The following is an 18,916-nucleotide window of genomic DNA, read 5'->3' as shown; positions in this document are numbered from 1 at the left end:
CAGTGTCTCTGTGTGTATCAGTGTCTCTGTGTGTACCAGTGTCTCTGTGTGTATCAGTGTCTCTGTGTGTACCAGTGTCTCTGTGTGTACCAGTGTCTCTGTGTGTATCAGTGTCTCTGTGTGTATCAGTGTCTCTGTGTGTATCAGTGTCTCTGTGTGTACCAGTGTCTCTGTGTGTAACACCACGGTGTATCTGTGTGTATCAGTGTCTCTGTGTGTAAAAGTGTCTCTGTGTGTACCAGTGTCTCTGTGTGTACCAGTGTCTCTGTGTGTACCACCACGGTGTCTCTGTGTGTACCACCACGGTGTCTCTGTGTGTATCAGTGTCTCTGTGTGTATCAGTGTCTCTGTGTGTATCAGTGTCTCTGTGTGTACCACCACGGTGTCTCTGTGTGTATCAGTGTCTCTGTGTGTACCAGTGTCTCTGTGTGTACCACCACGGTGTCTCTGTGTGTACCACCACGGTGTCTCTGTGTGTACCAGTGTCTCTGTGTGTACCACCACGGTGTCTCTGTGTGTACCAGTGTCTCTGTGTGTATCAGTGTCTCTGTGTGTACCAGTGTCTCTGTGTGTACCAGTGTTTCTGTGTGTATCAGTATCTCTGTGTGTATCAGTGTCTCTGTGTGTACCAGTGTCTCTGTGTGTACCACCACAGTGTCTCTGTGTGTATCACCACGGTGTCTCTGTGTGTATCACCACGGTGTCTCTGTGTGTACCACCACGGTGTCTGTGTGTACCACCACGGTGTCTCTGTGTGTATCAGTGTCTCTGTGTGTACCAGTGTCTCTGTGTGTACCAGTGTCTCTGTGTGTACCAGTGTCTCTGTGTGTACCACCACAGTGTCTCTGTGTGTACCAGTGTCTCTGTGTGTATCAGTGTCTCTGTGTGTATCGGTGTCTCTGTGTGTATCAGTGTCTCTGTGTGTACCACCACGGTGTCTCTGTGTGTACCACCACGGTGTCTCTGTGTGTATCACCACGGTGTCTCTGTGTGTACCACCACGGTGTCTCTGTGTGTACCACCACGGTGTCTCTGTGTGTACCACCACGGTGTCTCTGTGTGTATCACCACGGTGTCTCTGTGTGTACCACCACGGTGTCTCTGTGTGTACCACCACGGTGTCTCTGTGTGTACCACCACGGTGTCTCTTTGTGTACCACCACGGTGTCTCTGTGTGTATCAGTGTCTCTGTGTGTATCAGTGTCTCTGTGTGTACCACCACGGTGTCTCTGTGTGTACCACCACGGTGTCTCTGTGTGTACCACCACGGTGTCTCTGTGTGTATCAGTGTCTCTGTATGTACCAGTGTCTCTGTGTGTATCAGTGTCTCTGTGTGTACCAGTGTCTCTGTGTGTACCACCACAGTGTCTCTGTGTGTATTAGTGTCTCTGTGTGTACCAGTGTCTCTGTGTGTACCACCACGGTGTCTCTGTGTGTACCACCACGGTGTCTCTGTGTGTACCACCACGGTGTCTCTGTGTGTACCAGTGTCTCTGTGTGTACCAGTGTCTCTGTGTGTACCACCACGGTGTCTCTGTGTGTACCACCACGGTGTCTCTGTGTGTACCAGTGTCTCTGTGTGTATCAGTGTCTCTGTGTGTACCAGTGTCTCTGTGTGTACCAGTGTCTCTGTGTGTACCACCACGGTGTCTGTGTGTGTATCACCACGGTGTCTCTGTGTGTATCAGTGTCTCTGTGTGTATCAGTGTCTCTGTGTGTACCACCACGGTGTCTCTGTGTGTACCACCACGGTGTCTCTGTGTGTACCACCACGGTGTCTCTGTGTGTACCACCACGGTGTCTCTGTGTGTATCAGTGTCTCTGTGTGTACCAGTGTCTCTGTATGTACCAGTGTCTCTGTGTGTACCAGTGTCTCTGTGTGTATCAGTGTCTCTGTGTGTACCACCACGGTGTCTCTGTGTGTATCAGTGTCTCTGTGTGTACCACCACAGTGTCTCTGTGTGTACCACCACGGTGTCTCTGTGTGTACCACCACGGTGTCTCTGTGTGTATCAGTGTCTCTGTGTGTACCAGTGTCTCTGTGTGTACCACCACGGTGTCTCTGTGTGTACCACCACGGTGTCTCTGTGTGTACCACCACGGTGTCTCTGTGTGTACCACCACGGTGTCTCTGTGTGTATCAGTGTCTCTGTGTGTACCAGTGTCTCTGTATGTACCAGTGTCTCTGTGTGTACCAGTGTCTCTGTGTGTATCAGTGTCTCTGTATGTACCAGTGTCTCTGTGTGTATCAGTGTCTCTGTGTGTATCAGTGTCTCTGTGTGTACCACCACGGTGTCTCTGTGTGTATCAGTGTCTCTGTGTGTACCACCACAGTGTCTCTGTGTGTACCACCACGGTGTCTCTGTGTGTACCACCACGGTGTCTCTGTGTGTATCAGTGTCTCTGTGTGTACCAGTGTCTCTGTGTGTACCACCACGGTGTCTCTGTGTGTACCACCACGGTGTCTCTGTGTGTACCACCACGGTGTCTCTGTGTGTACCAGTGTCTCTGTGTGTATCAGTGTCTCTGTGTGTACCGGTGTCTCTGTGTGTATCGGTGTCTCTGTGTATCGGTGTCTCTGTGTGTATCAGTGTCTGTGTGTATCAGTGTCTCTGTGTGTATCAGTGTCTCTGTGTGTACCAGTGTCTCTGTGTGTATCAGTGTCTCTGTGTGTATCAGTGTCTCTGTGTGTACCAGTGTCTCTGTGTGTATCAGTGTCTCTGTGTGTACCACCACGGTGTCTCTGTGTGTACCACAACGGTGTCTCTGTGTGTACCACCACGGTGTCTCTGTGTGTATCAGTGTCTCTGTGTGTATCACCAAGGTGTCTCTGTGTGTATCAGTGTCTCTGTGTGTATCAGTGTCTCTGTGTGTACCACCACGGTGTGTCTGTGTGTATCAGTGTCTCTGTGTGTACCACCACGGTGTCTCTGTGTGTATCAGTGTCTCTGTGTGTACCACCACAGTGTATCTGTGTGTATCAGTGTCTCTGTGTGTACCAGTGTCTCTGTGTGTACCACCACGGTGTCTCTGTATGTATCAGTGTCTCTGTGTGTACCACCACGGTGTCTCTGTGTGTACCGCCACGGTGTCTCTGTGTGCATCAGGACGTACGAAGAAGAGCATCTTGGACTTGAGCACCACGGCGGGCATGCCGGGGGGAGCGATGGGGGGCGCCGAGGGGGGGATGGTGAGGCAGAACTGCACACCCCAGTTGAGGCTCAGGTCTGGGAACTGAGACACAGAAGACAAAGGTCCCCGTGTAGCCTCAACACAGACTGTAGAGGCAAGTGCTGTTGGTGGCAGCGCCGGTGAAGGCCGGGACTGCGGTGCACGATGGAGGTGGATGGGCAGCACCACGCACTCATTAACAAAGACACAGATCATCCGTATAGCCTTAACTGGCTGTTTGGGGCAAGAGCTGTTAGCGAGCAGCCCCTAATGGTGGTTGTGATGGTTGTGGTTATGATGGTGGTGGTAGTTGTGGTGGTGGTAGTTGAGTTGGATGTGGTTATGATGGTGGTGGTAGTTGTGGTCGTGGTGGTTGAGGTCGTGGTGGTGGTTGTGGTGGTGGTGTTTGTGGTTAGGATGGTGGTGGTATTTGTGGTTGTGGTGGTTGTGATGGTTGTGGTGGTGGTAGTTGTGGTTATGATGGTGGTAGTAGTTGTGGTTGTGGTGGTTGTGATGGTTGTGGTGGTGGTAGTTGTGGTTATGATGGTGGTGGTAGTTGTGGTTGTGGTGGTTGAGGTCGTGGTGGTGGTTGTGGTGGTGTTTGTGGTTAGGATGGTGGTGGTATTTGTGGTTGTGGTGGTTGTGATGGTTGTGGTGGTGGTAGTTGAGGTGGTTGTGGTGGTTACCAGCTCCAGCCGCATGATCTGGACGCACTCGCGTAGGATGTGTGTGGGGGCTCCCAGCAGCTTGGCGAAGGCGTTCAGGGTGTTGGCCTTGAAGGGCGGCCCAGCCACCTACACACGCACACAGACACACACACCGTGTACACACACACACACCGTGTACACACACACACCGTGTACACACACACACCGTGTACACACACACACCGTGTACACACACCGTGTACACACACACACAACGTGTACACACACACACCTTGTACACACACAACAACAACAACCGCCATTCGCCACTAAGTGGCGGTGACGTCACCACGACGCTTGTGCCAGGCCATGTGCACCTTGAGGCCACGTGAAGTGTCGAACGCCCGCGGGCAGGAGGTCACGGGGCAGACCCAGGTGCCACGGGTCGACTGACTAAGATGACTGAGATGACTGGCTGATGCACCACCTGTGCCCCCTACTGTGTCAACCTGCTGTGCTTTAGCCACCCGTTGCTCCGCTCGTTGTTGTAAGAGTCGCTCCTCCGCCCTCCGTTGTTGTTGGAGGGCGACTGCCTCCAACTGCCCAGTAGCTTCCTTCACGAGCCTCCTCCACAGAGGCCGATCTTGACACCGCTGGTACTAGTCATCGGCAAGTCCACTCAGCTCCACGTCCTCCTGTACCACATAAATCCATCTCTTGTCTAGCCCGTACCGCGCCCGTTTAGCCCCCTCGATCCGGCCGAACAAAAGCTGTTTCGGCATGCGGTGGCTGGGCATGCAGGCTACATGACCCAGCCATCGCAGCCTTGCCTGCCGGAGGAGCTCACCGATGGGACCTTGCCCAGATCTTTCAAGGATTTGTGAGCTCCTCACACAATCCAGCCTGGTTAAACCCAGGATGGATCATAGGCAGGCTAGCCTAAATGTTTCTAACCGGCGAAGATGTTCCATTAGGGGGTCCACGTTTCGCAAACGTAGAGAAGGGAGGGAATGACCGTGGCCGAGAAGACCTGAAGCTTAGTGCGGAGCGACAGACCAGGTAGCTTCCACACAGCGTTACGCAACCGATGAAAAGATATTGCCGCTCGACTGATTCGGAGTGAGACCTCTGCTGTTAAACTGGAGCCAGTCATGAGCACACTGCCTAGGTATGGGAAACTCTCCACTCTCTCCACAACTGCCCCATCACCGATTGGGAGTTGTGGGGGTGGAGTGTCCGATGGTACAAAATACCCAGGCAGGTGCTTAGTTTTGGTGGGGCTGATGGTAAAGCCCCATCTCTTAGTGGCACGCTCCAGTCTCAGCAGCAGCGTCTCCAACTCCTCCTCTGAATGAGCAGCTATTACCAAATCATCGGCATACATAACGTGGTTGAGCAATAGGGAGCCATCCCTTGACCGCACCCGGGCATCGATCAGCCTCCCATTATATCTGTACCATATGGTGATTCCCCCCGTACAGCTATTGAAGGCTTCACGAACTACGTGGTCAAAATAGATGTTAAATAATGTGGGAGCCAGAGGACATCCCTGTCGCACCCCAAGGTGTACAGGGAATGGCTCCGACTCCCGGCCACGTAGTTTTACCTGGGCCCGCTCACCATTATGAAGGTCCTTAATGATCGTGAGCAGAGGGTCAGGTACTCCAAAAGCACTAAGAACAACCCAGAGCCCAGGCCTACTGATGGTATCATAGGCCTTGACCATGTCAATAAAGCAGAGATGTAGGTCTTGCTGGAATTCCCTACACCTCTGCTGTAGCAGACGGACAGAAAATATGGCATCTGTGCAGGACTGCCCTTTCCTGAAACCGCATTGGGGCTCCGCAAGCCTCTCCTCAGCGTGCCTGGCAAAGCGATGTTGAATAATCCTTGCCAGGACCTTTCCCGACACACTGAGGAGTGAGATGCCCCTGTAGTTGTAACAATCTGTGCGGTCCCCCTTCTTAAAGAGGGGAACCACCAGGGCATCCTTCCAATCCTGCGGAACCCGTCCAGTGTCCAGACTGTTGTTATGATGTCATGTAGGGCAGTCTGTCCACAAACGCCACCCTCCCTCAGCATTTCGCTTGGGAGATCATCTCTGCCCGCTGCCTTTCCTGGTCTCAGACTTCGGATCGCCTTCAGTACTTCCTCAACAGATGGCACCTCAGCCAGCCACTCACAGGGGGTGACTTCTTCCAATATTTGAGGCCCCGCAGCCTCAGCAGGGTCATCCTCACTTTGTGCCACGATGCTTTCCTGGCTGAGGGATTTTCCCTCCCCCAGGACCTCACAGAAATGCTCAGCAAATCTGCAAACCTGTTCCTAGGGGTTGGAGATTGAATCACCGTTTTTTCCCCTAATGATGGTATTCGGTGTGGCGCTGCAGGTTACTTTTTTGATGGAGTTAAATAGAGATTTGTGATCGCGGGCCACTGAGGCAGACTCCATCTCCTCAGCAACCCGCGACCACCACCCATCCTTGCAGCGCCTCACGGCTCTCCAAACCTCCGAGCGAAGGTTGCGGTAAGCCTCCTCATTCTCTGACTTGGGATTCTGTAGCCGATGACAGTGGGCCTGTCGCTTTTTCTCAACCATCCTGAACACCTCCTCTGTCAGCCAGGGTCTCTGGGGAGGTCTGGACCGTGTACCCAAAGCAGCCATTGCAGCTGCATGAGTCACAGTCCTAAACCTCGCCCATTTACCCTTGACATCAGGAGTGGGGGACGATGCCAACCCCAGCCGCAAGCGATGATGAAATTCTCGCTTGCAACTTTCATCAGATAACTGAGACCAGGCCACTTTAAGTTGGAATGGGGTCCTGGGTGTACACCCACCACCAGAGTGGAAGAATGGCAGGCGCATCTTACAGATGACTAGTCGATGGTCAGAGGGCAGATCAGCTCCACGGTAGGTCCTGGTGTCAAGGACATGGGCTCGCATCCGCTGGTCCGTCACTATGTAGTCCAGCAGATGTTCTTGTTTGGACTCGGCATGCATCGATGATGTTGTGTGGATGCGGCGATGCCGGAACAGCGTGTTGGTAATTACAAGTCCATGGGCTGCACAAAAATCTAGCAGCCTCCTACCGTTGTTATTGAGCTGATCTGGCCCATGCCCTCCAATCACTCCAGACCAGGTGCCAGCATCATGACCAACTCGGGCATTGAAATCACCCAACATGATGACTCTATCCCGAGGGGCCACTTTAGCCAGCACCTGTGACAGGAGGTCATAGAAGACATCCGACTCATCGGCCTTGCCTGTATCCCTCCACAGATGTTCGTCTTCGGTGGGGGCACACACACACACACCGTGTACACACACACACACACCGTGTACACACACACACCGTGTACACACACACACACACCGTGTACACACACACACCGTGTACACACACACACACCGTGTACACACACACACACCGTGTACACACACACCGTGTACACACACACCGTGTACACACACACCGTGTACACACACACCGTGTACACACACACACCGTGTACACACACCGTGTACACACACCGTGTACACACACACACACCTTGTACACACACACACCATGTACACACACACCGTGTACACACACACACACACACCTTGTACACACACACCGTGTACACACATACACACACCTTGTACACACACACACACCGTGTACACACACACACGTGTACACACACACACACACCGTGTACACACACACACCGTGTATACACACACACCGTGTACACACACACACACACCGTGTACACACACACACACCTTGTACACACACACCGTGTACACACACACCGTGTACACACACACACACACCGTGTACACACACACACCGTGTACACACACACACCGTGTACACACACACCGTGTACACACACACCGTGTACACACACACCGTGTACACACACACACACCGTGTACACACACACACACATCTCCATGGATCAACGTGACCCCATGTCCGTTTGTCCCCGTGTTCCCGTGTCTCTGTTCACGTATTTCTGTCCCCCCGCATCCCCCGGTGTCTCCGTCTCTGTGTCCCCGTGTCCCTCCGGGTGTCTTCGCGTCTCTGTCCCCGTGTCCCCCTGTCCCTGCGTACCCGCGTCTCAAAGAACATCTCCAGGATGTGAACGTCGTCCACACTCCACGGCTCGGGGGAGTCGGGCGAGACCTTGAGCTGCAGGGTCTGGTGGGTCTGTGCGTTGAGCGCCACGCGGCACTTCAGCACCTCTGTCTTGAACATGATCACGCCGGGTTCGCTCGAGTTCACCAGGTGCAGCTGCACACACACACACACAGACACACGTGAACATGACCACGCCGGGTTCACTACAGTTCACCAGGTGCAGCTGCACACACACACACACACAGACACAAGTGAACATGACCACGCCGGGTTCACTCGAGTTCACCAGGTGCAGCTGCACCCACACACACAGACACACGTGAACATGATCACACCAGGTTCACTCGAGTTCACCAGGTGTAGCTGCACACACACACACACGTGAACATGATCACACCGGGTTCACTCGAGTTCACCAGGCACAGCTGCACACACACACAGACACGCAGACACACGTGAACATGATCACACCGGGTTCACTACAGTTCACCAGGTGCAGCTGCACTCACACACAGACACACGTGAACATGATCACGCCGGGTTCACTACAGTTCACCAGGTGCAGCTGCACACACACACAGACACACAGACACACGTGAACATGACCACGCCGGGTTCACTACAGTTCACCAGGTGCAGCTGCACTCACACACAGACACACGTGAACATGATCACGCCGGGTTCACTACAGTTCACCAGGTGCAGCTGCACACACACACAGACACACAGACACACGTGAACATGACCACGCCGGGTTCACTCGAGTTCACCAGGTGCAGCTGCACACACACACAGACACACGTGAACATGATCACGCCGGGTTCGCTCGAGTTCACCAGGTGCAGCTGCACACACACACACAGACACACGTGAACATGACCACGCCGGGTTCACTCTAATTCACCAGGTGTAGCTGCACACACACACACACAGACACACGTGAACATGACCACGCCGGGTTCACTCTAATTCACCAGGTGCAGCTGCACACACACACAGACACACAGACACACGTGAACATGATCACGCCGGGTTCACTACAGTTCACCAGGTGCAGCTGCACACACACACAGACACACAGACACACGTGAACATGACCACGCCGGGTTCACTACAGTTCACCAGGTGCAGCTGCACACACACACAGACACACGTGAACATGACCACGCCGGGTTCACTACAGTTCACCAGGTGCAGCTGCACACACAGACACAGACACACGTGAACATGATCACGCCGGGTTCGCTCGAGTTCAGCAGGTGCAGCTGCACACACACACACACACACAGACACACGTGAACATGACCACGCCGGGTTCACTACAGTTCACCAGGTGCAGCTGCACACACACACAGACATACACACGTGAACATGATCACACCGGGTTCACTCGAGTTCACCATGTGCAGCTGCACACACACACAGACACACAGACACACGTGAACATGATCACACCGGGTTCACTCGAGTTCACCAGGTGTAGCTGCACACACACACACACGCGTGAACATGACCACGCCGGGTTCACTACAGTTCACCATGTGCAGCTGCACACACACACAGACACACGTGAACATGACCACGCCGGGTTCACTACAGTTCACCATGTGCAGCTGCACACACACACACAGACACACGTGAACATGACCACGCCGGGTTCACTACAGTTCACCAGGTGCAGCTGCACATACACACACACACAGACACACATTAACATAACCACGCCGGGTTCACTCGAGTTCACCAGGTGTAGCTGCACACACACACACACGTGAACATGATCACACCGGGTTCACTACAGTTCACCAGGTGCAGCTGCACACACACACACACAGACACACGTGAACATGACCACGCCGGGTTCACTACAGTTCACCAGGTGCAGCTGCACACAGACAAAGATCCACCGTGTAGCCTTTACAGACTGTTGGGGCAAGTGCTGTTCGTAGCAAGGAGTAGTGGTGCCAATAAAGGCCGGCACTGTGACACATGATGGGGTGGGTGGCCAGCACCACGTCCGGCCACCTTTGTCTCCCCTAGTGGTGATGGGTCGTGGGTATACGTGTGTGTGTGCATGTGTATGTACGTGCATATGTGTGCATGCATGCGAGTACACGTGTGTGCGTGTGCACGCGTGCATGTGTGCATGCATGTGTGCGTGTGTGTGTGTGTGTACTGTGTGTGTGTGTATACTGTGCATGTGTATGCTGTGTGTGTGTATACTGTGCATGTGTATACTGTGTGTATACTGCGTGTATACTGCGTGAGTATACTGTGTGAGTATACTGTGTGTGTGTACTGTGTGTGTGTATATACTGTGCATGTGTATACTGTGTGTAAATACTACGCGTGTATACTGTGTGTGTGTACTGCGTTTATACTGCGTTAGCATACTACACGTGTATACTGTGTGTGTATACTGAGTGTGTGTACTGTGCATGTGTGTACTGTGTGTGTATACTGTGTGTGTACTGTGTGTGTGTACTGTGTGTGTGTACTGTGTGTATACTGCGTGAGTATACTGCGTGTGTGTACTGTGTGTGTACTGTGTGTGTACACACTGTGCATGTGTATACTGTGCATGTGTATACTGCGTGTGTACTGTGTGTGTACTGTGTGTGTATACTGTGTGTATATACTGTGTGTGTATACTGTGTGTGTGTATATACTGTGCATGTGTAGTGAATGGGAATGTCACTGTGTGATGCTGGGCCTGCCAGGACACGGCGGGATGTCCACTCCTGCATGCACACCCCGGACACGGGGTGTAGTACCGGCCCTAGTGGGGGCTTGGGTCAGCGCTGGTGCGGTGCGGACTCCCGTTGAGAGAGCGAGAGGGTGCCAGCCAGCCGGGGTTACCTTGGGGGTCATGACACTCCGGCTGACCTGGGGACACGTGACCGGATGATACTGGAGGGGGGCCACCGGCGGAGGGGACCAATGGGTGGTCAAGTGGTCCGAGAAGAACTTTCGAGAGCCTTCGGGCAAGGACGAGAGAGATCTAGAAAGTGGGCGGGGCGAGAGAGATCTAGAAGGTGGGCGGGGCGAGAGAGATCTAGAAAGTGGGCGGGGTGAGAGAGATCTAGAAGGTGGGCGGGGCGAGAGAGATCTACAAGGTGGGCGGGCGAGAGAGATCTAGAAAGTGGGCGGGGCGAGAGAGACTGAGAAAGTGGGCGGGGTGAGAGAGATCTAGAAGGTGGGCGGGGCAAGAGAGACTGAGAAAGTGGGCGGGGTGAGAGAGATCTAGAAGGTGGGCGGGGCGAGAGAGATCTAGAAAGTGGGCGGGGCGAGAAAGATCTAGAAGGTGGGCGGGGCGAGAGAGATCTAGAAGGTGGGCGGGGTGAGAGAGATCTAGAAGGTGGGCGGAGCGAGACAGATCTAGAAGGTGGGCGGGGCGAGAGAGATCTAGAAGGTGGGCGGGGCGAGAGAGACTGAGAAAGTGGGCGGGGTGAGAGAGATCTAGAAGGTGGGCGGGGTGAGAGAGATCTAGAAGGTGGGCGGGGTGAGAGAGATCTAGAAGGTGGGCGGGCGAGAGAGATCTAGAAAGTGGGCGGGGCGAGAGAGATCTACAAGGTGGGCGGGCGAGAGAGATCTAGAAGGTGGGCGGGGCGAGAGAGACTGAGAAAGTGGGCGGGGTGAGAGAGATCTAGAAGGTGGGCGGGGCGAGAGATCTAGAAGGTGGGCGGGGCGAGAGAGTTCTAGAAGGTGGGCGGGGCGAGAGAGATCTAGAAGGTGGGCGGGGCGAGAGAGATCTAGAAGGTGGGCGGGGCGAGAGAGACTAAGAAAGTGGGCGGGGTGAGAGAGATCTAGAAGGTGGGCGGGGCGAGAGAGATCTAGAAAGTGGGCGGGGCGAGAGAGATCTAGAAGGTGGGCGGGGCGAGAGAGATCTAGAAGGTGGGCGGGGTGAGAGAGATCTAGAAGGTGGGCGGAGCGAGACAGATCTAGAAGGTGGGCGGGGCGAGAGAGATCTAGAAGGTGGGCGGGGCGAGAGAGACTGAGAAAGTGGGCGGGGTGAGAGAGATCTAGAAGGTGGGCGGGGCGAGAGAGATCTAGAAAGTGGGCGGGGCGAGGGAGATCTAGAAGGTGGGAGGGGCGAGAGAGATCTAGAAGGTGGGCGGGGCGAGAGAGATCTAGAAAGTGGGCGGGGCGAGAGAGATCTAGAAGGTGGGCGGGGCGAGAGAGATCTAGAAGGTGGGCGGGGCGAGAGAGACTGAGAAAGTGGGCGGGGTGAGAGAGATCTAGAAGGTGGGCGGGGCGAGAGAGATCTAGAAAGTGGGCGGGGCGAGAGAGATCTAGAAGGTGGGCGGGGCGAGAGAGATCTAGAAGGTGGGCGGGGCGAGAGAGATCTAGAAGGTGGGCGGGGTGAGAGAGATCTAGAAGGTGGGCGGGGCGAGAGAGATCTAGAAGGTGGGCGGGGCGAGAGAGATCTAGAAGGTGGGCGGGGTGAGAGAGATCTAGAAGGTGGGCGGGGCGAGAGAGATGTAGGTGGGCGGGGCGAGAGAGATCTAGAAGGTGGGCGGGGCAAGAGAGATCTAGAAGGTGGGCGGAGCGAGAGAGATCTAGAAGGTGGGCGGGGTGAGAGAGATCTAGAAGGTGGGCGGGGCGAGAGAGATCTAGAAGGTGGGCGGGGCGAGAGAGATCTAGAAAGTGGGCGGGGCGAGAGAGATCTAGAAGGTGGGCGGGGCGAGAGAGATCTAGAAGGTGGGCGGGGCGAGAGAGATCTAGAAGGTGGGCGGGGCGAGAGAGATCTAGAAGGTGGGCGGGGCGAGAGAGATCTAGAAGGTGGGCAGAGCGAGAGAGATCTAGAAGGTGGGCGGGGTGAGAGAGATCTAGAAGGTGGGCGGGGCGCGAGAGATCTAGAAGGTGGGCGGGGCGAGAGAGACTGAGAAAGTGGGCGGGGTGAGAGAGATCTAGAAGGTGAGCGGGGCGAGAGAGCTCTAGAAGGTGGGCGGGCGAGAGAGATCTAGAAGGTGGGCGGGGCGAGAGAGACTGAGAAAGTGGGCGGGGCGAGAGAGATCTAGAAAGTGGGCGGGGTGAGAGAGATCTAGAAGGTGGGCGGGGCGAGAGATCTAGAAGGTGGGCGGGGCGAGAGAGTTCTAGAAGGTGGGCGGGGCGAGAGAGATCTAGAAGGTGGGCGGGGCGAGAGAGATCTAGAAGGTGGGCGGGGCGAGAGAGACTGAGAAAGTGGGCGGGGTGAGAGAGATCTAGAAGGTGGGCGGGGCGAGAGAGATCTAGAAAGTGGGCGGGGCGAGAGAGATCTAGAAGGTGGGCGGGGCGAGAGAGATCTAGAAGGTGGGCGGGGTGAGAGAGATCTAGAAGGTGGGCGGAGCGAGAGAGATCTAGAAGGTGGGCGGGGCGAGAGAGATCTAGAAGGTGGGCGGGGCAAGAGAGATCTAGAAGGTGGGCGGAGCGAGAGAGATCTAGAAGGTGGGCGGGGCGAGAGAGATCTAGAAGGTGGGCGGGGCGAGAGAGATCTAGAAGGTGGGCGGGGCGAGAGAGATCTAGAAGGTGGGCGGGGCGAGAGAGATCTAGAAGGTGGGCGGGGCGAGAGAGATCTAGAAGGTGGGCGGGGCGCGAGAGATCTAGAAGGTGGGCGGGGCGAGAGAGACTGAGAAAGTGGGCGGGGCGAGAGAGATCTAGAAGGTGGGCGGGGCGAGAGAGATCTAGAAGGTGGGCGGGCGAGAGAGATCTAGAAGGTGGGCGGGGCGAGAGAGACTGAGAAAGTGGGCGGGGCGAGAGAGATCTAGAAGGTGGGCGGGGCGAGGGAGATCTAGAAGGTGGGCGGGGCGAGAGAGATCTAGAAGGTGGGCGGGGTGAGAGAGATCTAGAAGGTGGGCGGGGCGAGAGAGATCTAGAAGGTGGGCGGGGCGAGAGAGATCTAGAAGGTGGGCGGGGCGAGAGAGATCTAGAAAGTGGGCGGGGCGAGAGAGACTGAGAAAGTGGGCGGGGCGAGAGAGATCTAGAAGGTGGGCGGGGGCGAGAGAGATCTAGAAGGTGGGCGGGGCGAGAGAGATCTAGAAAGTGGGCGGGGCGAGAGAGATCTAGAAGGTGGGCGGGGCGAGAGAGATCTAGAAGGTGGGCGGGGCGAGAGAGATCTAGAAGGTGGGCGGGGGCGAGAGAGATCTAGAAGGTGGGCGGGGCGAGAGAGATCTAGAAGGTGGGCGGGGCGAGAGAGATCTAGAAGGTGGGCGGGGGCGAGAGAGATCTAGAAGGTGGGCGGGGAGAGATCTAGAAGGTGGGCGGGGGTGAGAGAGATCTAGAAGGTGAGCGGGGCGAGAGAGATCTAGAAGGTGGGCGGGGCGAGAGAGATCTAGAAGGTGGGCGGGGCGAGAGAGATCTAGAAGGTGGGCGGGGCGAGAGAGATCTAGAAGGTGGGCGGGGCGAGAGAGATCTAGAAAGTGGGCGGGGCGAGAGAGACTGAGAAAGTGGGCGGGGCGAGAGAGATCTAGAAGGTGGGCGGGGGCGAGAGAGATCTAGAAGGTGGGCGGGGCGAGAGAGATCTAGAAAGTGGGCGGGGCGAGAGAGATCTAGAAGGTGGGCGGGGCGAGGGAGATCTAGAAGGTGGGCGGGGCGAGAGAGATCTAGAAGGTGGGCGGGGTGAGAGAGATCTAGAAGGTGGGCGGGGCGAGAGAGATCTAGAAGGTGGGCGGGGCGAGAGAGATCTAGAAGGTGGGCGGGGCGAGAGAGATCTAGAAAGTGGGCGGGGCGAGAGAGACTGAGAAAGTGGGCGGGGCGAGAGAGATCTAGAAGGTGGGCGGGGGCGAGAGAGATCTAGAAGGTGGGCGGGGCGAGAGAGATCTAGAAAGTGGGCGGGGCGAGAGAGATCTAGAAGGTGGGCGGGGCGAGAGAGATCTAGAAGGTGGGCGGGGCGAGAGAGATCTAGAAGGTGGGCGGGGGCGAGAGAGATCTAGAAGGTGGGCGGGGCGAGAGAGATCTAGAAGGTGGGCGGGGCGAGAGAGATCTAGAAGGTGGGCGGGGGCGAGAGAGATCTAGAAGGTGGGCGGGGCGAGAGAGATCTAGAAAGTGGGCGGGGCGAGAGAGACTGAGAAAGTGGGCGGGGCGAGAGAGATCTAGAAGGTGGGCGGGGGCGAGAGAGATCTAGAAGGTGGGCGGGGCGAGAGAGATCTAGAAAGTGGGCGGGGCGAGAGAGATCTAGAAGGTGGGCGGGGCGAGAGAGATCTAGAAGGTGGGCGGGGCGAGAGAGATCTAGAAGGTGGGCGGGGGCGAGAGAGATCTAGAAGGTGGGCGGGGCGAGAGAGATCTAGAAGGTGGGCGGGGCGAGAGAGATCTAGAAGGTGGGCGGGGGCGAGAGAGATCTAGAAGGTGGGCGGGGAGAGATCTAGAAGGTGGGCGGGGGTGAGAGAGATCTAGAAGGTGAGCGGGGCGAGAGAGATCTAGAAGGTGGGCGGGGTGAGAGAGATCTAGAAGGTGGGCGGGGCGAGAGAGATCTAGAAGGTGGGCGGGGCGAGAGAGATCTAGAAGGTGGGCGGGGCGAGAGAGACTGAGAAAGTGGGCGGGGTGAGAGAGATCTAGAAGGTGGGCGGGGCGAGAGAGATCTAGAAAGTGGGCGGGGCGAGGGAGATCTAGAAGGTGGGAGGGGCGAGAGAGATCTAGAAGGTGGGCGGGGCGAGAGAGATCTAGAAAGTGGGCGGGGCGAGAGAGATCTAGAAGGTGGGCGGGGCGAGAGAGATCTAGAAGGTGGGCGGGGCAAGAGAGACTGAGAAAGTGGGCGGGGTGAGAGAGATCTAGAAGGTGGGCGGGGCGAGAGAGATCTAGAAAGTGGGCGGGGCGAGAGAGATCTAGAAGGTGGGCGGGGCGAGAGAGATCTAGAAGGTGGGCGGGGCGAGAGAGATCTAGAAGGTGGGCGGGGTGAGAGAGATCTAGAAGGTGGGCGGGGCGAGAGAGATCTAGAAGGTGGGCGGGGCGAGAGAGATCTAGAAGGTGGGCGGGGTGAGAGAGATCTAGAAGGTGGGCGGGGCGAGAGAGATGTAGGTGGGCGGGGCGAGAGAGATCTAGAAGGTGGGCGGGGCAAGAGAGATCTAGAAGGTGGGCGGAGCGAGAGAGATCTAGAAGGTGGGCGGGGTGAGAGAGATCTAGAAGGTGGGCGGGGCGAGAGAGATCTAGAAGGTGGGCGGGGCGAGAGAGATCTAGAAAGTGGGCGGGGCGAGAGAGATCTAGAAGGTGGGCGGGGCGAGAGAGATCTAGAAGGTGGGCGGGGCGAGAGAGATCTAGAAGGTGGGCGGGGCGAGAGAGATCTAGAAGGTGGGCGGGGCGAGAGAGATCTAGAAGGTGGGCAGAGCGAGAGAGATCTAGAAGGTGGGCGGGGTGAGAGAGATCTAGAAGGTGGGCGGGGCGCGAGAGATCTAGAAGGTGGGCGGGGCGAGAGAGACTGAGAAAGTGGGCGGGGTGAGAGAGATCTAGAAGGTGAGCGGGGCGAGAGAGCTCTAGAAGGTGGGCGGGCGAGAGAGATCTAGAAGGTGGGCGGGGCGAGAGAGACTGAGAAAGTGGGCGGGGCGAGAGAGATCTAGAAAGTGGGCGGGGTGAGAGAGATCTAGAAGGTGGGCGGGGCGAGAGATCTAGAAGGTGGGCGGGGCGAGAGAGTTCTAGAAGGTGGGCGGGGCGAGAGAGATCTAGAAGGTGGGCGGGGCGAGAGAGATCTAGAAGGTGGGCGGGGCGAGAGAGACTGAGAAAGTGGGCGGGGTGAGAGAGATCTAGAAGGTGGGCGGGGCGAGAGAGATCTAGAAAGTGGGCGGGGCGAGAGAGATCTAGAAGGTGGGCGGGGCGAGAGAGATCTAGAAGGTGGGCGGGGTGAGAGAGATCTAGAAGGTGGGCGGAGCGAGAGAGATCTAGAAGGTGGGCGGGGCGAGAGAGATCTAGAAGGTGGGCGGGGCAAGAGAGATCTAGAAGGTGGGCGGAGCGAGAGAGATCTAGAAGGTGGGCGGGGCGAGAGAGATCTAGAAGGTGGGCGGGGCGAGAGAGATCTAGAAGGTGGGCGGGGCGAGAGAGATCTAGAAGGTGGGCGGGGCGAGAGAGATCTAGAAGGTGGGCGGGGTGAGAGAGATCTAGAAGGTGGGCGGGGCGCGAGAGATCTAGAAGGTGGGCGGGGCGAGAGAGACTGAGAAAGTGGGCGGGGCGAGAGAGATCTAGAAGGTGGGCGGGGCGAGAGAGATCTAGAAGGTGGGCGGGCGAGAGAGATCTAGAAGGTGGGCGGGGCGAGAGAGACTGAGAAAGTGGGCGGGGCGAGAGAGATCTAGAAGGTGGGCGGGGCGAGGGAGATCTAGAAGGTGGGCGGGGCGAGAGAGATCTAGAAGGTGGGCGGGGTGAGAGAGATCTAGAAGGTGGGCGGGGCGAGAGAGATCTAGAAGGTGGGCGGGGCGAGAGAGATCTAGAAGGTGGGCGGGGCGAGAGAGATCTAGAAAGTGGGTGGGGCGAGAGAGACTGAGAAAGTGGGCGGGGCGAGAGAGATCTAGAAGGTGGGCGGGGGCGAGAGAGATCTAGAAGGTGGGCGGGGCGAGAGAGATCTAGAAAGTGGGCGGGGCGAGAGAGATCTAGAAGGTGGGCGGGGCGAGAGAGATCTAGAAGGTGGGCGGGGCGAGAGAGATCTAGAAGGTGGGTGGGGGCGAGAGAGATCTAGAAGGTGGGCGGGGCGAGAGAGATCTAGAAGGTGGGCGGGGCGAGAGAGATCTAGAAGGTGGGCGGGGGCGAGAGAGATCTAGAAGGTGGGCGGGGAGAGATCTAGAAGGTGAGCGGGGGTGAGAGAGATCTAGAAGGTGAGCGGGGCGAGAGAGATCTAGAAGGTGGGCGGGGCGAGAGAGATCTAGAAGGTGGGCGGGGCGAGAGAGATCTAGAAGGTGGGCGGGGCGAGAGAGATCTAGAAGGTGGGCGGGGCGAGAGAGATCTAGAAAGTGGGCGGGGCGAGAGAGACTGAGAAAGTGGGCGGGGCGAGAGAGATCTAGAAGGTGGGCGGGGGCGAGAGAGATCTAGAAGGTGGGCGGGGCGAGAGAGATCTAGAAAGTGGGCGGGGCGAGAGAGATCTAGAAGGTGGGCGGGGCGAGGGAGATCTAGAAGGTGGGCGGGGCGAGAGAGATCTAGAAGGTGGGCGGGGTGAGAGAGATCTAGAAGGTGGGCGGGGCGAGAGAGATCTAGAAGGTGGGCGGGGCGAGAGAGATCTAGAAGGTGGGCGGGGCGAGAGAGATCTAGAAAGTGGGCGGGGCGAGAGAGACTGAGAAAGTGGGCGGGGCGAGAGAGATCTAGAAGGTGGGCGGGGGCGAGAGAGATCTAGAAGGTGGGCGGGGCGAGAGAGATCTAGAAAGTGGGCGGGGCGAGAGAGATCTAGAAGGTGGGCGGGGCGAGAGAGATCTAGAAGGTGGGCGGGGCGAGAGAGATCTAGAAGGTGGGCGGGGGCGAGAGAGATCTAGAAGGTGGGCGGGGCGAGAGAGATCTAGAAGGTGGGCGGGGCGAGAGAGATCTAGAAGGTGGGCGGGGGCGAGAGAGATCTAGAAGGTGGGCGGGGCGAGAGAGATCTAGAAAGTGGGCGGGGCGAGAGAGACTGAGAAAGTGGACGGGGCGAGAGAGATCTAGAAGGTGGGCGGGGGCGAGAGAGATCTAGAAGGTGGGCGGGGCGAGAGAGATCTAGAAAGTGGGCGGGGCGAGAGAGATCTAGAAGGTGGGCGGGGCGAGAGAGATCTAGAAGGTGGGCGGGGCGAGAGAGATCTAGAAGGTGGGCGGGGGCGAGAGAGATCTAGAAGGTGGGCGGGGCGAGAGAGATCTAGAAGGTGGGCGGGGCGAGAGAGATCTAGAAGGTGGGCGGGGGCGAGAGAGATCTAGAAGGTGGGCGGGGAGAGATCTAGAAGGTGGGCGGGGGTGAGAGAGATCTAGAAGGTGAGCGGGGCGAGAGAGATCTAGAAGGTGGGCGGGGTGAGAGAGATCTAGAAGGTGGGCGGGGCGAGAGAGATCTAGAAGGTGG

The 18,916-nt window shown here is 56.9% G+C and overlaps 1 protein-coding gene across 1 annotated transcript in view; it reads right to left on the bottom strand.

Moving 5' to 3' along the window:
* The window catches only part of MED14 (mediator complex subunit 14), a 106,198-nt gene that overhangs the window by 5,206 nt on the left and 82,076 nt on the right, over positions 1 to 18,916 (bottom strand). The window contains exons 27-29 of the mRNA XM_076058293.1: positions 7,924 to 8,103; positions 3,858 to 3,965; positions 3,115 to 3,234 (exon numbers count right to left, since the gene is read on the bottom strand). Of these exons, the coding sequence (XP_075914408.1) occupies positions 3,115 to 3,234; positions 3,858 to 3,965; positions 7,924 to 8,103 (408 nt within the window). The remainder of the gene's footprint in view (positions 1 to 3,114; positions 3,235 to 3,857; positions 3,966 to 7,923; positions 8,104 to 18,916) is intronic.

This window comes from Petromyzon marinus (assembly GCF_048934315.1).
Source record: "Petromyzon marinus isolate PM22_M1 ecotype Great Lakes invasive population chromosome 70 unlocalized genomic scaffold, UKy_Petmar_22M1.pri1.0 chr70_unloc.1, whole genome shotgun sequence".
In the NCBI taxonomy this organism is placed as follows: domain Eukaryota; kingdom Metazoa; phylum Chordata; class Hyperoartia; order Petromyzontiformes; family Petromyzontidae; genus Petromyzon; species Petromyzon marinus.
This window is presented reverse-complemented; position numbering and strand designations above follow the sequence as displayed.